This window comes from Cajanus cajan, chromosome 9 (genome assembly GCF_000230855.2).
Source record: "Cajanus cajan strain Asha chromosome 9, NIPB_CcT2T_4, whole genome shotgun sequence".
Classification (NCBI taxonomy): domain Eukaryota; kingdom Viridiplantae; phylum Streptophyta; class Magnoliopsida; order Fabales; family Fabaceae; genus Cajanus; species Cajanus cajan.
The window spans coordinates 22,519,404-22,538,682 of NC_138525.1; the positions used below are offsets into that span (position 1 = coordinate 22,519,404).

Consider the following 19,279-nt stretch of genomic DNA (forward strand, 5'->3'; position numbering starts at 1 on the left):
TAATATAATTAAAATTTATGATAAATTAATATAAAAAATAGTATATTTGAATATAAAAATTTCATTTGAAATAAATAAATAAATAAATAAATATATATATATTTAAATATATAAATTATATTTAAACTTATAATAAACAATTTATATAAAAAAATATTTTTATTTATTAATAATTTATTTTAAAGTATTAATATTTAATTAATAAATAATTATGATAAATAAAAAACAAATTAGATAAGAAATTAAAAAAAATCATCACAAACTCTTTCATTAAAGAAAAGTCTCTAAAAACATTATGGTACAAGATAAAATTTGTGTTTAATATATAAAGGTTGACTAGTTACTTAATAATTTATTAAAGAACTTATATAAAATAAAAAAATATTTAATTTAATTATATTTTTAGTTATCTAAATTTGGGATATATACTTTTTTATCTCTTAAATTTAAAATTTGTACTTTCATACTTTAAATTTAAAATTTATCTTTCTATATTTTGTAATTTCAAAACATATTATTTTAGTTCCTAATAATATAAGTGATAGTAACAAATTAAGAAAAACTAAAATAATAATTTATAATATTTTAAAAATTAAAATTTAAAATTTAAATTTAAAGGACAAAAAATATATATATATACTCCAAATTAACTCAAAATTTTCTCTCCCGTAATATTCATTCTTCGAAAATTTAGTAAATTATTTTTATCTCACAATTTGAATTTATATTTTGAACTATATGTTATCAGTTCAATATAAGATTTGATGTTTAATGTAATATTAATTTGTATATGTTAATATTAGTAAACTCTTATTTGAAAATTGTAAATCATTTCCATTCAAATTTAATAAATTTTTTTTATCAAATTATATTCAACTATCTTATCAATAATATTACTTCTTTTATATTTATTAAAAAATAATTCAAAAAATCATAAAATTAATAAAATTTAATACAAATAATTAATTTTTTTAATATTATATAAAATTAGTTTCTTTTACTAATAAAAAAATATAAATTATCTTTAGTTTCCATTCTCAAATAATGTAAATATTTTTCTTAACGTACAATAATAGATAAAAAAAAATAAGAAAGTTAAAATGAAAAGTAGAGAAGTAATGATGATCAAGATTCATGTGATAGTGAGGACAAAGAAGTATGTGATGGCCCTTTACAGTTGAGAGGTCCATGGCCATGGCGACCGGAAACATGAGTAGAATACAATGCTCGTACTGTCACATGTGGTCAGGCACGCGCCCACAGTTTTGCATGTTTAGTGAAAACACACATCCCGAGTTCCATGTTCCCGCCGTCACCAAGCCAACATGGGAGTTGTCCGGTTTTATCTAGTCCATATTTCGCTTAAATTTTTATTCCACTGTTTTTCAAATTTCAAATTTTATTTATTTAAGATAAAAAATATTTTATCAGAACTGATACTTCCTCAAAAAAAAAAAGTTTGGCCGAAAAATCCTCTAAATTTTTAAAGTTTTCAAATAATAAAATTAAAAAAATATTTTACCACATATAAATAATTAAATGGTTCGAAACATTAATTCGAATATTTGTTTGGAAATGCATAGTATTCCTCATATTTTTATTACTGTTGCAGTTTCTGTCATATGTAATAATGATTTCATAAAAAGATATGTATATAATAGAATATTAATCTTAATTATATGTTATTTTTTATTTAAATATAAAAATTACTATTAATGATCATTATTTCTTTTAAGAAGATTCTTCTACTATATAGGATTGGATGGGGTATGGCCCCTTCATGAACCGTAGAGCTTTTCCCCTGACTATATAGGATTGTAACATTTTAAAAAATAATTTGTCCTCCGTAATAATGGGTTATATGTTGCAAATATTCACTATTAAATTTGTAGGGATGAATATAATGGTGATAAGTTTAAGTAATTTGCATAAAATTTCAAATTTAAATCTTATTGTTGTTGTTTAATCTTAACTTTATATATAAAACATAGAAATACTTATTTTATGAGTAATAATTTTCAACAAAAATTAGTGTGATAAAATCTTTGTATCAAAAATATGGTTAAAAAAATCATTGTTATTTGTGTGTACACACAAACACACAAAAAGTTTTATTTACTAACTAAAATGAGTTTTTAGCCTACAACAAGTCTTAAGATTAACTATTTGATATCCATAGGTTCTTAAATTGTTAGATTTTTTTTTCTTCACAAAAATGTTAATGATTTAAGTCTCTTGAATAATTATATGAAGGTATAAATATTTTGAATATAGGAGAATTTATTTTTTATTCTTTAAATTTAAAAATTAAATTTTTTACTCTATATAATTGAATGGTGATAAATTTAATTTATTAATAAAAATATCCATCAAATTCAATTGATATTATATAACTAACTTAATTTATTATGTGAATTATACTTGATGTGGTCCTAAAGAACTAAAATAAACTTTTTAAAATTACATAGAATAAATGAATTAATTTTAAATTTGGAAAATCAAAAATAAATTTACTCAAAAATTAAAATAATAAAAACATATTAAGTCTTGTATAAAAGCATTAGTTTATTGAACTAATAATAGTAGGGATGACAAGTAAATCCGTACTCGCAGGTAATGTTTGAATTTGTCCTGATTTTGATAGAGAATACTGGATTTGACCAAATATGAGTACAAGTACGGTAATACTCGATTTATTAAATCAAGTATGGATATTATAACGATTTGATAGGTCACTAAACTCACTATAATTCAGTCACTATGCGGCAGAAAAATTAATAAGCAAACAACTAACCTAAGATTCTCATGCAACAATTATATAGATAATCATGTTATCTATACATGTATAGGGTAGGAAGAAAAATATTGAAATCATAAATCCCTCATGGGATTATATACATACTCTGTACATATATATACAACTACATCAAATATATAATTGTATACCAAAAAAAGTCATACTCATCGATCGAGTGTCTATACATAACCAAAATTGCATAAGAGCAATGTCACCATATATTCGGTCATCTCCAACATGACCTTCCAATATCCAAACAAGTCAATCCTGCTAATTTTGTGTCTTCCTCTCATACAAAGTATGATCATTACAGTTTCAACCACAAGAAAAACAAGGGTAAGCTTGTTAAAAGGATCAACATAGTAATCATAATTAAGCAACTTACAACAATATAACATAGACAACTTAATTTAATACTGAATGCAAATTAACATAACAATTTTCGATTTTTCAACAATACAACACATACAACTTACAACATAGGGCAACTTAACAAATTCATCTCAACATGTTCAGCACAACAATAATATACAACAAATGGGTGTCCAACGCTTATGAGGCAGGGGGCTTCCTATCTTGTCTATGCCTAGTGCCACACTACCTGTGTTTGGCATGAATGAGACAAAGAGTCTCCCACTTTATTGTGCTTAGCGTGGCAAAAGCCCAAGCTTGACCCCAATCAGGAAGAGGGCTTCTACCTGACTCATGCCTGATGCCACTCCACTAGTGTCTAGCGTGGATCCAAGTAAAGATGATTTTCTCTTCTCACACTCGACATCATTCAAACCACATCCAATGAGATTTTAACTCGAGATAATTCTCTCACCTCATTCCCAACACCATCAATCTTGAGCTCGACGTGAGTAAGATAAAGACCCCTTTATTGAAATCACACTTGACACCATGAAGGTGTGCTCAACATGATATAAATTTTTGCACTTATGCATAACTCAATTTGCCTAATCTACTTGAAAACCAACAATTTCTAACATGAAACAAGGAATATAACACATATACAACATGTAGGACACATTTCCAACCTTGAAAACAACATGCAGCCATTATGTCTCCAAAATCATCATATCCAACTCATGAATAACTTCCAAACAACCTAAAACCAATGTACCTCATCATCTTACCTTCCCTAGTCAAAGAAGTCAATAATTAGATGAATTCACTATCAAATTCAATATGCAATTCACAAACAACACAAAGCATCCCTCACCTCTTGTTGATTCAAACCGAGAGAGGAGAAGAGAAGGAAGAACTTGTATGACCTCTGACTTGAGATTATTGGCTTCGCATGCTTTGAATCTCCAACTATCCAAGTGAATTAGCTACAAGAAAAGGAAAAGATAAGGGTTCTCAATTTGAAAGAAAGAGGAGAAAGATTTTGGATCCGGAGAACTTCTCCCTATAATTTCTTATTAAAGCATGAATTTATAAAGTTTGTCTTAAAAAAATCTTATATATCCTTCTTAAAACTGAATCAACTTAACTTTTATTCAACTACCTTAGAGACAACTTAACTTTCAAAATCCTTTGGCTCTAGAGTTATAAAACTACACCATTAACAACAACTTACAACTTAACGTACAATTAACATATAATTAAATCAAACACCTCAAAATTAATAGTGTTATAGGTATAGAGACGGGGATAAGTATGTACTTACACGCTTTGTACCTATACCTATCTCTATCCATGCTTTAAATTTCTAGAAACTTCATTTTTAGACTTTAGTTGAAATTTATGTAATTTTTACTTTATTTTTAAATTTATGTCAAATAAAACTTAATTAATGTATTTTGTAATTTCTACTCTATGTTTAAATTCTTGTTTTTTATAAATATTTTGTTGCAAAAAAGTATATATTTAATTAATATTTGAGTAGGCACAAGACTTGTATGGATATAATCGATACCAAACAAAACGGGAATGAAACACAAATTTCATGCTCATAAGATATGAAAATGAGAAGGAGTATAGAATACGAGGATGAGGATATTGAAATCCGCACCCACCTTGCTCCTGTTGTCATCCTTAAAAATAGAGATTAAGATCATAGAAGCAACTTAATAACAATAGTTGAATGAGTATTATTTGATGGCTTAAGACTATCATCTTTCGCATGTTTCCTAAAATTGCCTATTTCCTCGATTCATATTATATTTTTGAATGTTCTTGACTTAACAACATAAACCACTTTTAAATTCAAAAGAACAATGAAGTACAAATAAAACACTCATTAAGCATGCTTAAATATACAAAATTAAAGATGTAAGATAAAAGTAAATTTTGCACCCAAGTATGATCAAATGCAATTTAGAGGCTGCTATTTTTAGCCCTCAAAGATTGTTTGGTGTTGACATATCAATGAGGAATGACAATGGAGAATTTCTACTAGTAAAATCTGTTTACCTTTAGAGTATTTTCCCAATTGTAGAGGCAAAGACGTTGTCTATTTTTTAGTACATTTCTTAGGTGATTGAGTTGGTTTCCCACATGTTATTTTTGAATTAGATTGCAAATTAATCGTAGATGAAGTTATTGGGAGTTGCACAATTTAGTCTCAACATGGTGTTATACTTAGATATTGCAAATACAAGTTTAGTTCTTTTTTAAACTTTAAGTTAAGTTGTATTAGGAGATAAATAAATTATGTTGCTTACTTTTTAGTTTGGGAAGCACATTTGTATTCTAGTCTCCACATTTTTTTTATTATATGCTTACTTATATTCATGAGTTCATTTATAATGAAACGAATTGATCTTTTATTGAAAAAAAAAAAAAAGATAGAAGGAAGTTTTTAATGTTGCAATGTCACATGTACTTGCAAAAAAAAAAAAAAGTTAAGTTGTTGATACAAAATTTACAATTACACCAAATCTTTGAAAAGAATGATGTATAAATCAAGGAGTTGAGAAAAAAAAATCCTTGATTTATACATCATTCTTAAAAAAAAAAGAAAAAAAGAAAAAAGAGCTAAGTTGTTGATACAAAATTTATAAATATACCAAATCCTTGAAGAAAAGAAATGATGTAAAAATCAAGGAATTGAGAAGAAAAAAATCTGATGTAACAATGTATTAGAATGGTGCTTGAAATGTTCACCTTTCTTAAGCCTTAGTTTGTCTACAACATTAAACCTATTGAAGCTATGCAAAATAGGGGATATTTGTGAACAAAGAAGTGTGAAAAACATTAAAAACTGTACAAATAATCACATCCAACATTCTTTCTCTCATTTATTCCTTTGAGCAGTTTTTGGCTATATATGTTTAGCCTAAGTAAAGCTCAAAACGAGAACTTATTTAAAAGAAGTTAGTAAAAATTATTTAATAATTTTACATTTTTAAACTTAAAAGAAATGACCTAATAAAAGAAAGAGAAAGGAGAAGATGGAATAACCACATGAAGAGATAAAGTATATTTGATGAGAGGAAAGTTTTATTATGAAATATATATATATATATATATATATATATATATATATATTATGACCAATTAATTAAATATCTTTTGATAAATCAATTAAATCATTTGATTTTACTTAAATAGTTTTTTTTTAATAATTTTTTTCTTTAATTATATGATTAAAAAAAGTCAATTTTAAATTTGAGAGATAAAAAATAAATTCATTTTAAATTTAAGCTTAACAGCAACTCGAATGTAATTACTTTGTAAAGTTAATTAACTCTAAGCAATAGTTGCTTTATTGTTATTATTATTTTCATTTAAGTAAATAATGTGACATTTCATATAAGAGCTCCTTGCTTATATAAGCAACTTCTATAATTGGTTGTGTAACCACTTTTTAATTATAAAATAAATAGAAACAAATATAGAGAGAAACATATGACTCGCATTAAGAGTGAAAAGCAACTTACTATTGGATAAAACAAGTGGTAGAGTCACTTCTTGAATATGATGTGGTGTGTTGGATTCACTAAAACAACAAGAAGAAAAAATATTTAAACAACTTTATGAGTACAGAATTGGAGATGATCCTTGTCATAGTAACCTGTACTACAGGGTACCTATAAGTATCGTTTCCATTTCTAATTTGAATTGTTTTCATTTTTCTTTGTCATATTTCGTCCCAAATTAATTGATAATTTAGACCTTCATATTTCCATATGTTCAATTAACATAATTTGAGTGCACTACTAATCTAATATTCATTCAATCTTTACATTTACCCCTAATTAAGGCTTAGCTGTCTCATGACAGCCCCAAGTCGAAATGACTAAAATTAAAATGTATATTTATAAATGAATGATGATGAAAAATATTTTATATGCCAAACAACTTAATAAAATTCTTAATGTAAAAAGAAAATGAAAATAAAACTAACCAGGTATGTGCATTTAATATATGCGCGCATCTGAAAATGTGTAACTTCTCTTTCTAATAATGATTTTTCCTCTTTTTACAAACGATAAATCCTCCCGTTAAAATCCTTCTAAAAGAAAAGACAAAAAAAAAAATTCAATACTTTCCCAAATTTAAATTCATTCTATTATTTTTCTGTAAATACTTACGATTTTGAAAATGGCTCGCTTGTTTAAAGAAAAAAATGCAGAATTTCTATATACTCATAGATTAAAATATATAACTCATATTTGTTTTGGTAATTAAGAGGACACGAATATTTTCCACAAAAGAGAATTATGCTCAAGTCAGGAAATTCTTTTTATAAAATAACTAAAAAATATTCTTCGAATATTCAACGAAGCCATGTATGCATAGCTATATCAAGTTTACCATTTTTAACACATAACACTCTCTTTCATTTTTTTCTAAACCATATCATCGTCTATTTATTTATTTATCTCTCTTATTTGCACGAATTACTGTATATACATATATATTTTTTTAATTTGCAGAAATATAATTTGTGCGTTACAACACAAGCAACTAAGTTTCTAGAAATGTCTTCACAAATCGAAACTAATACTATAGACGAAGAATGTTGCGAGCTTACGTAACTAGGTAAATATTAATTACCAAATCGCGAACCAAACCCCTCCAATGATTGGAAAATTTTTTCCCTTTGGGTTAACCTTTTCAATATAAATCCCAACACAAAGATCTGAATCTCAGCATCCATATCTAATCTCTATCCCTCTGCCTCAGGTAGCTCCTTCCTTCTCACGCTTTCAGACACACCCACATGCTCAGAGCAAGAAACAACCTCAGATCCATCGCTCACAACAACGTTTGATTCTGTCGCGTGTTCGATTCGGTTGAGTTCCGAGAATTCGCAGAGAGAGCCCTTCTAGGCTCTGGGATATGTACCATACGCCATTCGTTCTTCTGATCTTCGGCGGCGAGAAGGTTCAAGAGATCCAGTGGGAGAAGGAACGATAAATAATAATCATAATATTATTGATAGTAATAATAATATTCCTATTTCACCCTCACAAAATTTCCCATCGTCATTCCATTTTCTCATTTGTTCTCAACCTCTTGTAATACTACAACAATCACCAACCAAGGTATTTCAACAGATTTTTGTTTCTCTTTCTAGCACATTATACCTAATTATTAGAATTGTTTTCAAGAGTGTTTTTCAATGAAAAAAAATTATTATCCTAAATATTTGTTAGACTCTAGTAGTGTAGGAGGATCATGGCTGGGAAGGTTTTGAAAGAGTCCAAGTCATTGACGGCGGCGGAAGCGGCGGGGGCGGCAGCGGAGATGGAGACTGCGGCGGTGTCATCGGTGAAGTGCTGCTGCTGCGGTTTGGTGGAGGAGTGCACGCAGGCGTACATAGGGCGCGTGAGGGAGAGGTATGGGGGGCGTTGGATTTGTGGTCTTTGCGCTGAGGCAGTGAAGGAAGAGAGGGAGAGAGAGAAGATAGTGATAACCATGGACGAGGCTCTTAAGCGACACATGAGGTTCTGCCAACAGTTCAACTCCTCCACCCCTCCGAACAACACCAACGATGATTTCATCCTCGCCGTCAAGCAGATCCTGTTCCGCACCTTGGACTCTCCCACCAAAGATCGTTTCATTTGTCGCCCACTTGGTAGATCTCACAGCTGCTTCTCCACCATGCAAGGGGCTGAGACTGAGTGATTCATCCTTCATCTATCATCACAAAACTTGCATACAATTTTATGTTTTATTCTTAGTCTAAATGGAGTTTGAGTTTTACTTCCCTTAAGGTTTTATTTTTTGTTTATCATCATGTTTATGCAGTAGCTCAATGCTCTTACAAGCCATGACTTTCGTTCATCAAATAATATTTTAATATTAATTAAAATTCATTTTAAGAGTATCAAGTTGAACTATCGTATTTCAGAACATGCATTACAACTACTGGACTAAGAGATTTGGTTAACATGGTAAGTATAATAACAATTCAGACTCCTCATTGAATAAGCTAACTTTGATTCTGAAAGAAGAATAATAACATTTTTAATATCTAAGAAATTATTTGTAAGTTTTATTTTTATAATAATTGTTGCAAATAAAGTAGACTTACTTATTGATAAATGATAATGATGTTAATGATAAGTGAATAATATGGTGTAATCATGAGTCACATAAGGCTTGTGTGTGTTAAATTATGAAGCTAAAGTTGTGTGCCTAATTTTGTTGTGTTGTGTTTAGTAAGGTAGGAGTTGAGTTTTTTTTATTGTTTTAGTTTGACATTTGGGATTGAGGTGGATGATTGTTGACATGTACAGGACTCTTCCTTCCTTGACTTCAGTCTAAGTGTCACTTTTGGTTATCTCTTTTTAGTTACTAGTAATGGAATTTCACTTTCTCTATGTTTGGCCCAAATTCAGCTTTTAAAAATTCTTCCAACTTCTTTGTTTTGTATAAAGTGTTTTGTTTAGTAGCTAAAAATCCATGTCATTGAAATCACTCCATCCTACCATTCATCCAAGAAAAACCGCTATACTGTTTAGCGATTAATTTCAGGACATCTAATAAGAGTTGTTTATGGATTTCTTAAACTTAAGAATTAGTTTTTATACAGTTTTATTATTCAAATAATTGATGTGATAGTTCTTAGCTTCTTATACAAGAATAGTTGTTTATACAAGGAACAATTCTTAATAACTGTACGACAAAAATGTGGGGCTTATTTTAAGTTCTTAATAATGGCAAGAGAAAATTTATTGAAGCTTTAAATTTCATGTACTATGGTAGGATCTACTAAAAGTGAGTTAAGCTACATATTTATATTGGAGATGTTGTTAATGAGATACTAGTGTGTCTTTTACTATAATCTGGTTTGTGAATATTACAAATTGCATCCTAAAATTTTCAATGCTGGGAGATCTAAATAGATAAGTAGCATGGTATGGTGAGGTGGTCCATTCTTGTTTATGGAAGAAGTACCAAAACTAAAGCTATGGTTTTAATTTATAATGGCACAGTAGCCTAATATATCATCATTGCAAAGGATAATAAATAGGAGTCTCGTGCTAAATGAACAGAAAAAGTCACATAAATTGTCCTTGGCGACTGATGTTAAGAAATTAATTTCATTTACTACTATGTTTGAGGAGGCATGGATCTGAGCGTGGCAAGGATATATCTGTTGGGAAAATAAATATCTAGTGGGAAGAGGGTCCAATGTTTGTTGTGATGCCATGAAAAAATTGTGTGGCATTATGAGATCGATATGGTAGATGGCAAGATGGGGAATATGGAGGATGCCAAGATTTACAAATGAGAATCAGAAAGAATCCGTACTTAAATGGACCCACTACAGCTAAAGGTTACACACTCGTGATAAGGATATGTAAACCAAATCTTATTCTTATCCCGCTCTCACGCATCACTCCCTTTTCCCTTTGTACTCTCCATGCCATTCAACTCATTTTTTAATAATTTTTTTTATTAAGTCGACTTTTACAGAGATAAAATAATATTTCTATTAGTTACTCTATGATCAAAATCGAGATGAAACTTGATTATTAATTAAAAATATAAATATTAAATTACTTAAACTAACAAATTTTGGTCAACTCAACGTTTAATTATACAATGATTGATCCCAAGTATTACATGTATCATTTTATAAGATGTGTTGTCTTATTTTATATCTTAATAATCATCTTTTCAAATAAAGAACTTGATATCTCCTTCAATGAAATCTGTTTTTATATTTGTATGTTATTTATTTCTAAAAGTTGTAGATATATTTTTCAACTAATGGAATATGTTGTGTAATCTGTTTTGGTGGTATATATATATATAAAAGCATTATATTTTATTGTTCATTGAATATTTAACTAAATTTTTACATTAATATGATATTATCTATTTTAAATATAAATATTTATAAATTTATTTTTATTATTATCTAAAAAAATCTTATATTAATGAAGGACAATCTTGTTTAAATTGAGTATTATTATTATGGATATGTGAAAACTTTTTTTCTAAATATTTGACACAATCGTAGATTTAGAGCCCTTGGTCAATGAAAAGAAATTATTTTTAAAAAAATAAGATTATTATTATCCAAAAACAATAAAATAGTATGAAATGTGAAATAAAATAAAAAAATCTAATTGAACAGTGTGCAAAGTACTAAGAGATTAAAATGAAATAAAAAGTGAAAAAAAAAAAAATATATATATATATATATATATATATATATATATATATATATATATATATATATAAATTGATAGTTGATGAAAGACAAAATTTGACAACGAAATAACAAATTAGAGTAAGTAAATTTAAATATATAAAAATAGGAGGGCAAAATACAAAACTTTTACATACAAATCTATTTTTCTGAAACTAAAGGAGTGTATTTGTATACCTTCACCCCTATGTAGGTATGTTATTAGTTAATACAATTGCATATTCAAACTCAATTTCTCAACCCTGCCTGCTATCTATCCAGTATACTGTAATTTGTATGGTAAATTTTCGTATGATTACAAGTAGAGAGACAATGAGGTGGGATAAATAGTTGTTTCTTGTCACTTATCCTATTTTGGATATTCATTTAGTAGTTATAAAATTTTTATATATCTATAGATATTTACATGAAAAAATGTAAAAAAAATTAAATAAAAATAATGAATAAAATAAAAATACAATTAAATAATTTTAAATATATATTTATATTAAAAAATAAATTTATATATTTAATTAAAACGAATAATTATATATTTAAAGTAAAAATAAATTTAGATAAACTACTTTATATAATTAAGAGATTTTTAATATTTTTAAATTATGAATATAAATATGTTATTATCAGTCTCCATTCATTATTAAATAAATATTTATTTAATTATTTATTTAAAATCTATAATAATTTTAATCCGTGGGTACAATTTTTTTAACATCCTAGACACCTAACAAAAACTTAATTAGTCATTAGACTCGTTACTAATGGGTGATGGTTACAAGACCTAACAAAAACTTAATTAGTCATTACTGATTGGTGAGAAACTTTTTTTGAAACGGATTATTAATTAGTCCATTAGAGGTGGATACATGATGTTAACCAATCAATAACTGAAATATCATTAACTATTGTAATAATGATGTGAAAATTTTTATGTGCAATGATTTTTTTTCCTACTCAAAAGAAAAAATCTGTGACCTTTTTTAAAAAAAAAAAAAATAATAATAAAATAAACACGTTTATTGTGCTTTTTTGGCTTTGGTTATCTAAATAAGCAAAAAAGATGCTGCCAAAAATTTAATGTCTAAATATCGTTTACTCAATGATAATGATTGAAGAAAGGCAACAAAGCCCAAGAAAAAGAGACCAAAAGTAATGACACGATGCACCTAAAAAGAGTGGTTCAAAAAAGTATGAACTCTGACACCGTTCAATTATTTATTTTTGGGGATAATTATGCTTATGCACATAGGTGTACAATAACCAAAAGATACTGAAAAAAGTGGTTATGAAGTAGCAATGAGTACTATTTTACTTTTTACTCTTATAATGGGACCTGGTAAAATGAAATCATATCTCTTAAGTTGTAAGAAGAAAATAAAAAGTGTACAATGGTGCCAAAAAAATACTGATGGTTAATAAGAATCAGACTATCGTTGAGACATGAGTTTGAATCATGATGTTAATGTGAAAACTTTTATAGTATGTAGTCTTAGTCTATTAGTGTTCCTTGGGCTGAGATTCGTCTATCTTCAATGAAACTTCAAAACTCAACTCTTATAATTTTTTAATAAAAAATTAGATATACAGTGGTCTTATATATATATATATATATATATATATAGGGAGCATATCAAGTGAGACGGAATTTATTATGAGAGATAAGAGGGTTAAAATATAATCATTAGATTAATTTCCTCTCACTTGATTAAACCTTAAATTTTCTTTTACTTGATTAATCTAAGGATTATATTTTAACTCTCTCATCTCTCATAATAAATTTTCTCTCACTTGATATACTCCCTATATATATATATATATATATATATATATATATATATATATATGATAAATTCGATATTTTTTAATCTTATTATTGATACAAAATATTTATCAATTTCATTGATAGAGAATCAGACTGTTTACTTTTAGTGAGGCGTCTCCTTTCAACCATATTTTTTTATACACAAAACTTAAATTCAAGATCTTGGTTAAGAGTATCGAGCCTAGTGCTACTTAGACCAATAACTTGTTAGTATGTTAAATTTATTATATAATACTCATTTTGTTATTTATTGTAAAAACACAACCACACACACAATTTTTTTAAATATAAGCAAATTTTAATTATTTTTTTTCTCATTTAATGATATTTTTCCTAAAATATCACTTCTTTAATGTATGAACTTTTAGTTACATTATTTCTTTTGGTATTTATAATTGAAAAAACAGAATAAATTTAATTCTATTCTTATAGAATTAGTCTAAGCCACAAACCTTCATTGAGTCCAAGTACTACATTCACTTTGCTTCTTGCTTCTCCACGTGACAAGGTTACCTCCTACAAATATGAAGTATCCAGCCACAAACCTTCATTGAGTCCAAAAACTGCACTCACTCTACTTACTTCTCCATGTGACAAGGTTAACTCCCACAAATGTGAAGTATCCAAAGGTGCCTCAACTCCTAAGCGATGTGAGACTTTTTTAGGCATATCAAAACAAGCCTCCCAATCGATGCTAAGGGGCAAGAGTAGCCTAAGCCCTCCTTCTAACATCAATGTTTCGACCGTAAGTCCACTATCAACATTAGAGTTATTGTATCCAAAGTATTGTCTGTTTTAGCATTTGTTGGATCATTACGGTTTTGTCCTTGAAAAGGCGTTTCGATAGATTAAGGAGGGAGAATGTTTATAAACTACCCTTAACATCGAATCTTAAGTGATGTGAAACCTTTTAGGCATATCACAACAATTACCATGTCATCATAAACAATAAGAATTGTAATTTTTCCTTCTTTTTTCTTTAGAAATAAGGTATGATCTTGGTTGCTTTGTTGATATCCAAATGCAATCATTGACTTGGTGAATCTACCAAACCATGCTCATGGTAATTGCTTTAGTATGTACAATGACTTCTTCAACTTGCAATTATTATGTGCATCTGGGATCATAAATCCTTCTAATAGTTACATATAAACTTCTTCAGACAGTTCTTCGTGTAAGAAGACATTTTTTACATCAAATTATTGTAAGGGTCAATCAAAGTTTACAATTAGAGACAATAAACTCAAATTGTGCTAATTTTGGCTACAGGAGCAAACGTTTCAATATAATCTACTCCATATGCTTGTGTATACCCCTTTGTCATTAATCTAGCTTTGAATATCTCAATTGTATCATCTGCGTTAAATTTCACTATGTACACCCATCGACACCCTACTAGTTTCTTTCAAATTGAACAATCCACCAATTTTCACATTTCATTTTTTTTGTAAGGATCTCATCTCCTCATTCATAGCATCCTTCCACCACAAGGCAGCTAAAGTTTCCTGCACACTGTTAAGAATAGACACACTAGATAATTGAATTATAAATGCGCTATTTGAGCTAGACAGATCTGTGTTAGAAATGTAATTGCTCATAGGAAATGTAGTCTTACCAGTGAGGTTAGGATCATACGTAGGCTTATGGATACCTCTAATGACACAGTCTGGTAGGATTCTTCTAAAATTGAAAAACAAAATAAATTCAATGATTTTTATTCATACTTTCGACATACAAAATACTCTATTTTTATAGTATTTTACTCCTATAAATCAGGGACTAAATAAGAGAGTTTAACACAAAGAAATTAAGGAAGTCCTAATTATACTACAGTTATGCAAATCTATAATTTAGCTAATCAAGTATCTTTATCTTAACATTTATAACAAGAATAATCTAGGAAGAATATTATAGAAGTAGTAAAATTTAATACAAATAACTAAATTTCTTAATATGTATAAAATCATTTTTTTTCTTATAATAAAGAATAGATGTTGTAATGACCCGTCATGGTCCCTATACTTAGTAGAATCACACTATTACTAGTGAACTAAAAGGAATATTAAACTGGATAACTCATACATACAGATATGTCTATATATAAAAATATAAAATTGTGTTTCTATGTACGAAATACAACACTAAATATGTACAGTCATCCAAAATAACATCACCTAGTGCCGGTCAAGCACAAACAACAGCTACCCAAGAAGGTAACTCTAACACTAGGACAAAACTCCTCATCTCGCAGCGGTCACCTAAACTCCAAGCTAGCCCTGACCTACTCTCATACAAAGTATGATCATCACAGTCCAACCAATGGAAACAGAAGGGTAAGCTAGAGTTCAAAAATCAACCATACAAGTATAGAATAACAATCTATACTACCCATTCACCCAATCAAGTCCCACAGAAACTTCCATCTCAATCAATCATCAATTCATCAAACATGAAGTCAAACACCATGCACTTCATCATCATAGCAATCATGCAATACATGCAACTCATGACAGATACAATGCATATCAATCATCTAATGCGTCGTCACGCATACACCTAGAAGATCTCCCTAACAGTAGAGTAGTGTAAGTGACATCCCAATCTTACCGAAATCATCCCAACCATTTTCACGCCCAATGCACCCGCTCGGTCACAACTAAATAGGATATAAATCCTCACTCGGGTTTACTCGGATGACATCACTTACACACTTGGAAGTCCGGTTCCACCGTCAGGTATAGCACAGCTGGGTACAGGCTTACCACGACCTTGATATGCATTATCAAGTCACTTGTGGAGATCGCCCACCGACTATCCGCAAGGAACCACGCACCTTCCCCAGTACTTGATTAAGGGAATAGCCCTCGACCTCGTACTCCGCTCTAATACTAGTTAAGGACTTAGAGGAGACTCACCCAAACCAGTGGCCTACCTGAGCACCACTCTCACCCAAAACCAGTGGCTTATCTAAGCACCACTCTCATTTATATTAGTGGCCTATCCAAACACCACTCTCAAGAGACTCTATGTGAGCTCTTCCAGTTTGAAAACATTTTTCCTCTCTTCAAGTCCTAGGCTAGACACATGCCATAAGGCATCAGATGCAATAATGCATCATACACCATACATGGTCAATCCACCATCATGATCAATATCATCCTCATATGAACATATACATATGTCATATCATATTCAAACATTCATATATATCATTACCAAGCATACATATGAATCATATACCTCCATACATCATATATCATACATTCATGATCAAAACTTCAACTTTCAACACATGCCTAAGCATCATTTCAAAACAATCATTAATAAACATGTTCACGCCCGACGCAGCCTGAGAGCGCCCGGTCTAGTCTCAACTCGAGAGTCCTAAAACTCCTCCACGCTTGACGCGCTCATCCTGTGCCCGGTGTCCTTGGAACAGAGACTCCTATGAGTCTCCACACCCAGCGCACCCACCCTGCGCTCGACGCTCTCCAAAAAGAGACCATCCAGAGCTTCCACGCATGGCTCATCACTCTTGCGCCAGGCGCCATCTCAGTAAAATTCTTCACTCAGCCACTATCTGATATCGCGCCCAACGTGGTTCCCCTCACGCCCGGCTCAGACTCATCCAGAAACCTCATTCATAATCGCACCCGGCGCAACTAACCTCGCGCCTAGCATGATCAAGAAATGGGTGCCTCTGATGAATGCACGCGCTGGCGCAAATTCAAACAGCAACCTTCAAAACTTTGAAGATTTCCTCCAACACCTGAAAATCAACAAAACTAACCACATGCAAACCAAGAAATACAATGCATGGGCTCCATACAACTCTAAAACAAACTCAATTTCAACATGCACCCATCCGATGCATCAAAATCACCAAAAATTCCATTTTTCCCAAAACCTCGAAAAATGAGAATTTCTTCAATCTAGCTATGGATTCTCCAAATTCATGCATCAATTGATTTCCTAAAATCACATGCAACCAAACAACACATATTCTAGCTTCCTTCACTTGAAGATTGGCTCAAAATGGCCAAGAACTGAGAAGAAGAAGAATTTTCTCCTGAAGCTCAACCCGCGAACTTCAATCCACCAATACCAAGCTTCCTAGCCTGAATTCCAAGAGAAGACAAAAGAGGTTAGTGATCTAGAGAAAAAGAAGAATCAAATAAAAAAATTTAGGAGAGAAAGGAGCTCACAGACCTGGAGTCCTTCTCTCTAAAACTTCTTTCTAAAACTTCTCTCTAAAACTTCTCTCTAAGATTTTCTTTGAGAATGAGCTTATGAGGCTCCTTTCTCATAGAAAACTTTATATACTTTTCTCTCTAGCATCCACTAAACTCTACAATCCACTTACCACGTTACAGATGTAGTAATTGATAAAAACTTCTAGATTGAGTTGTAATTTTTGTTGTTGATGTTGTTATGTCATCATCAAACTTGAACTAAATTGATTTAATAAATTAAATTGGATTAAATCAACATTAATTTCAAATTTTATACTCATTAATTTTTACTAAGTAATACATTGTTGAATAATTTTATATTATATATGAATTTTGTAAATCTAATAATTAAATTATAACTTCATATCATTTTATATATTTATATTAAGTTTTGTTAAAATTGAATAACAACTTAAAAATTAAAAATATTCTTATTTTATTATATTTTAAAATAAATATATTATGTCAATTTTATTTTATAAAAATAAATTATCAAATTATCTTGAATTAATATAAAATTTTATATACATAATTTAGAAATAAAGAACTTTCAATTTAACGATTGAATCTATAAAATTTAAATTTAATGTAAAATTATTAAATAGTGTAATACTGAATAAAAATTAGTTTGAATTTTTTTTTATATATAAATATATAGATAATTACATTTAATGTAAAATACAGCACATCAATAAGTTTTTTTATCGAACCATTTTAGTGAAACATCAACATTTTTTGTTCAACGTTTTCTCACTGTGTCACATCGGAAACACGAAATTCAAAACCCTCCAAAAATTTCTTCAAAACACACCGAATTTCAAGAGACAAAAGGAAGGATTTTCTCCTCTCTGAACGAAAATGATGCACATGACTTTTTATTGGGGCAAAAAGGTTACCATCTTAATCGATTCATGGAAGACCAATTCCTGGACGAGTTACGTTCTGAGTCTACTCGCCTGCCTCGTCGTCGCCGCCTTCTACCAGTACCTGGAGAATCGCCGGATCCGCCTGAAGCTCTTCGCCGCTGGGAGGAGAACGCCGTCGCCGGAGATCCGCACTCCTCTTCTGCGGTGGCGCGTGGCCGGCGACGAGGCGAAGTTGGGGGTTAAGTTCGCGGAAGCGGTTCTGTTCGGAGTGAACTCGGCGATCGGGTATTTGTTGATGTTGGCGATTATGTCCTTCAATGGAGGGGTGTTTGTGGCAATTGTGGTGGGTCTCACGCTAGGGTATTTTTTGTTTAGGAATGAGGGGGAGGATTCTGCGCTTGTTGTTGATAATTCTTGTGCTTGTTCTTAGTGTTTGTGATGTGTTTTATTTATGTAACAATAGTGTAATTGTGAAGGTGGATGGTTCAGATTTTAATTCACCTGTGAGTTATGACCACAGAGTACTGTTATGATTGTGAAGTTTTAATTATGTTTTGTGTTGTTTTGGAGCAATTTTTTGATTTGGGAATGGGGAGAATGATGTTGTTGTGAAGTGAAAAGTGTGACAATCATGTATTGCAGAAAAATCTTGTTCTGTTGTCCCAATGAGAATATGTTGGAGATTCTCAGTTGTAGAGAGTGGCAAAGTTTAAGGTTCTGCATGTGAGTAAGCTGTGCCTATCTGAACTGACAGATATGAAATATTATTGACTAGTCTTAGAAAGCAGAAATAGTTTTAATGAAATATAATCAAAATAATCGCCATCCAGTACGAGAAACAGGGAGGGGAAGGGCAACGTTGCCGTTGCCGTGGGCCTGTACATGTGTTCGTTGTTAGGTCATAAAATGCATCAAGAAAGTGGAACCCCGAAAATAAATTTC

At 30.0% G+C, this 19,279-nt stretch overlaps 2 protein-coding genes across 5 annotated transcripts; both read left to right on the plus strand.

The window, feature by feature from the left end:
* Positions 1-7,843: 7,843 nt before the first annotated feature.
* Positions 7,844-9,072, plus strand: LOC109818086 (uncharacterized). Of its 4 annotated transcripts, none has more exons than XM_020383488.3 (2): positions 7,844-8,298; positions 8,425-9,072. In XM_020383488.3, exon 2 carries the CDS (start codon positions 8,432-8,434, stop codon positions 8,879-8,881), a length of 450 nt encoding a protein of 149 aa, XP_020239077.1. In that variant the 5' UTR covers positions 7,844-8,298; positions 8,425-8,431; the 3' UTR covers positions 8,882-9,072. The 4 variants fall into 4 exon arrangements, with proteins under 4 accessions (XP_020239077.1, XP_020239075.1, XP_020239076.1 ...); XM_020383486.3 differs by having other exon boundaries at positions 7,845-8,298; positions 8,417-9,072; XM_020383487.3 differs by having other exon boundaries at positions 7,845-8,298; positions 8,420-9,072.
* A 9,107-nt stretch (positions 9,073-18,179) lies between these two features.
* On the plus strand, positions 18,180-19,032 carry COPT5 (copper transporter 5). Its single transcript, XM_020351137.3, has one exon. It carries the CDS (start codon positions 18,330-18,332, stop codon positions 18,765-18,767), a length of 438 nt encoding a protein of 145 aa, XP_020206726.1. The 5' UTR covers positions 18,180-18,329; the 3' UTR covers positions 18,768-19,032.
* The last annotated feature ends 247 nt before the right edge of the window (positions 19,033-19,279 follow it).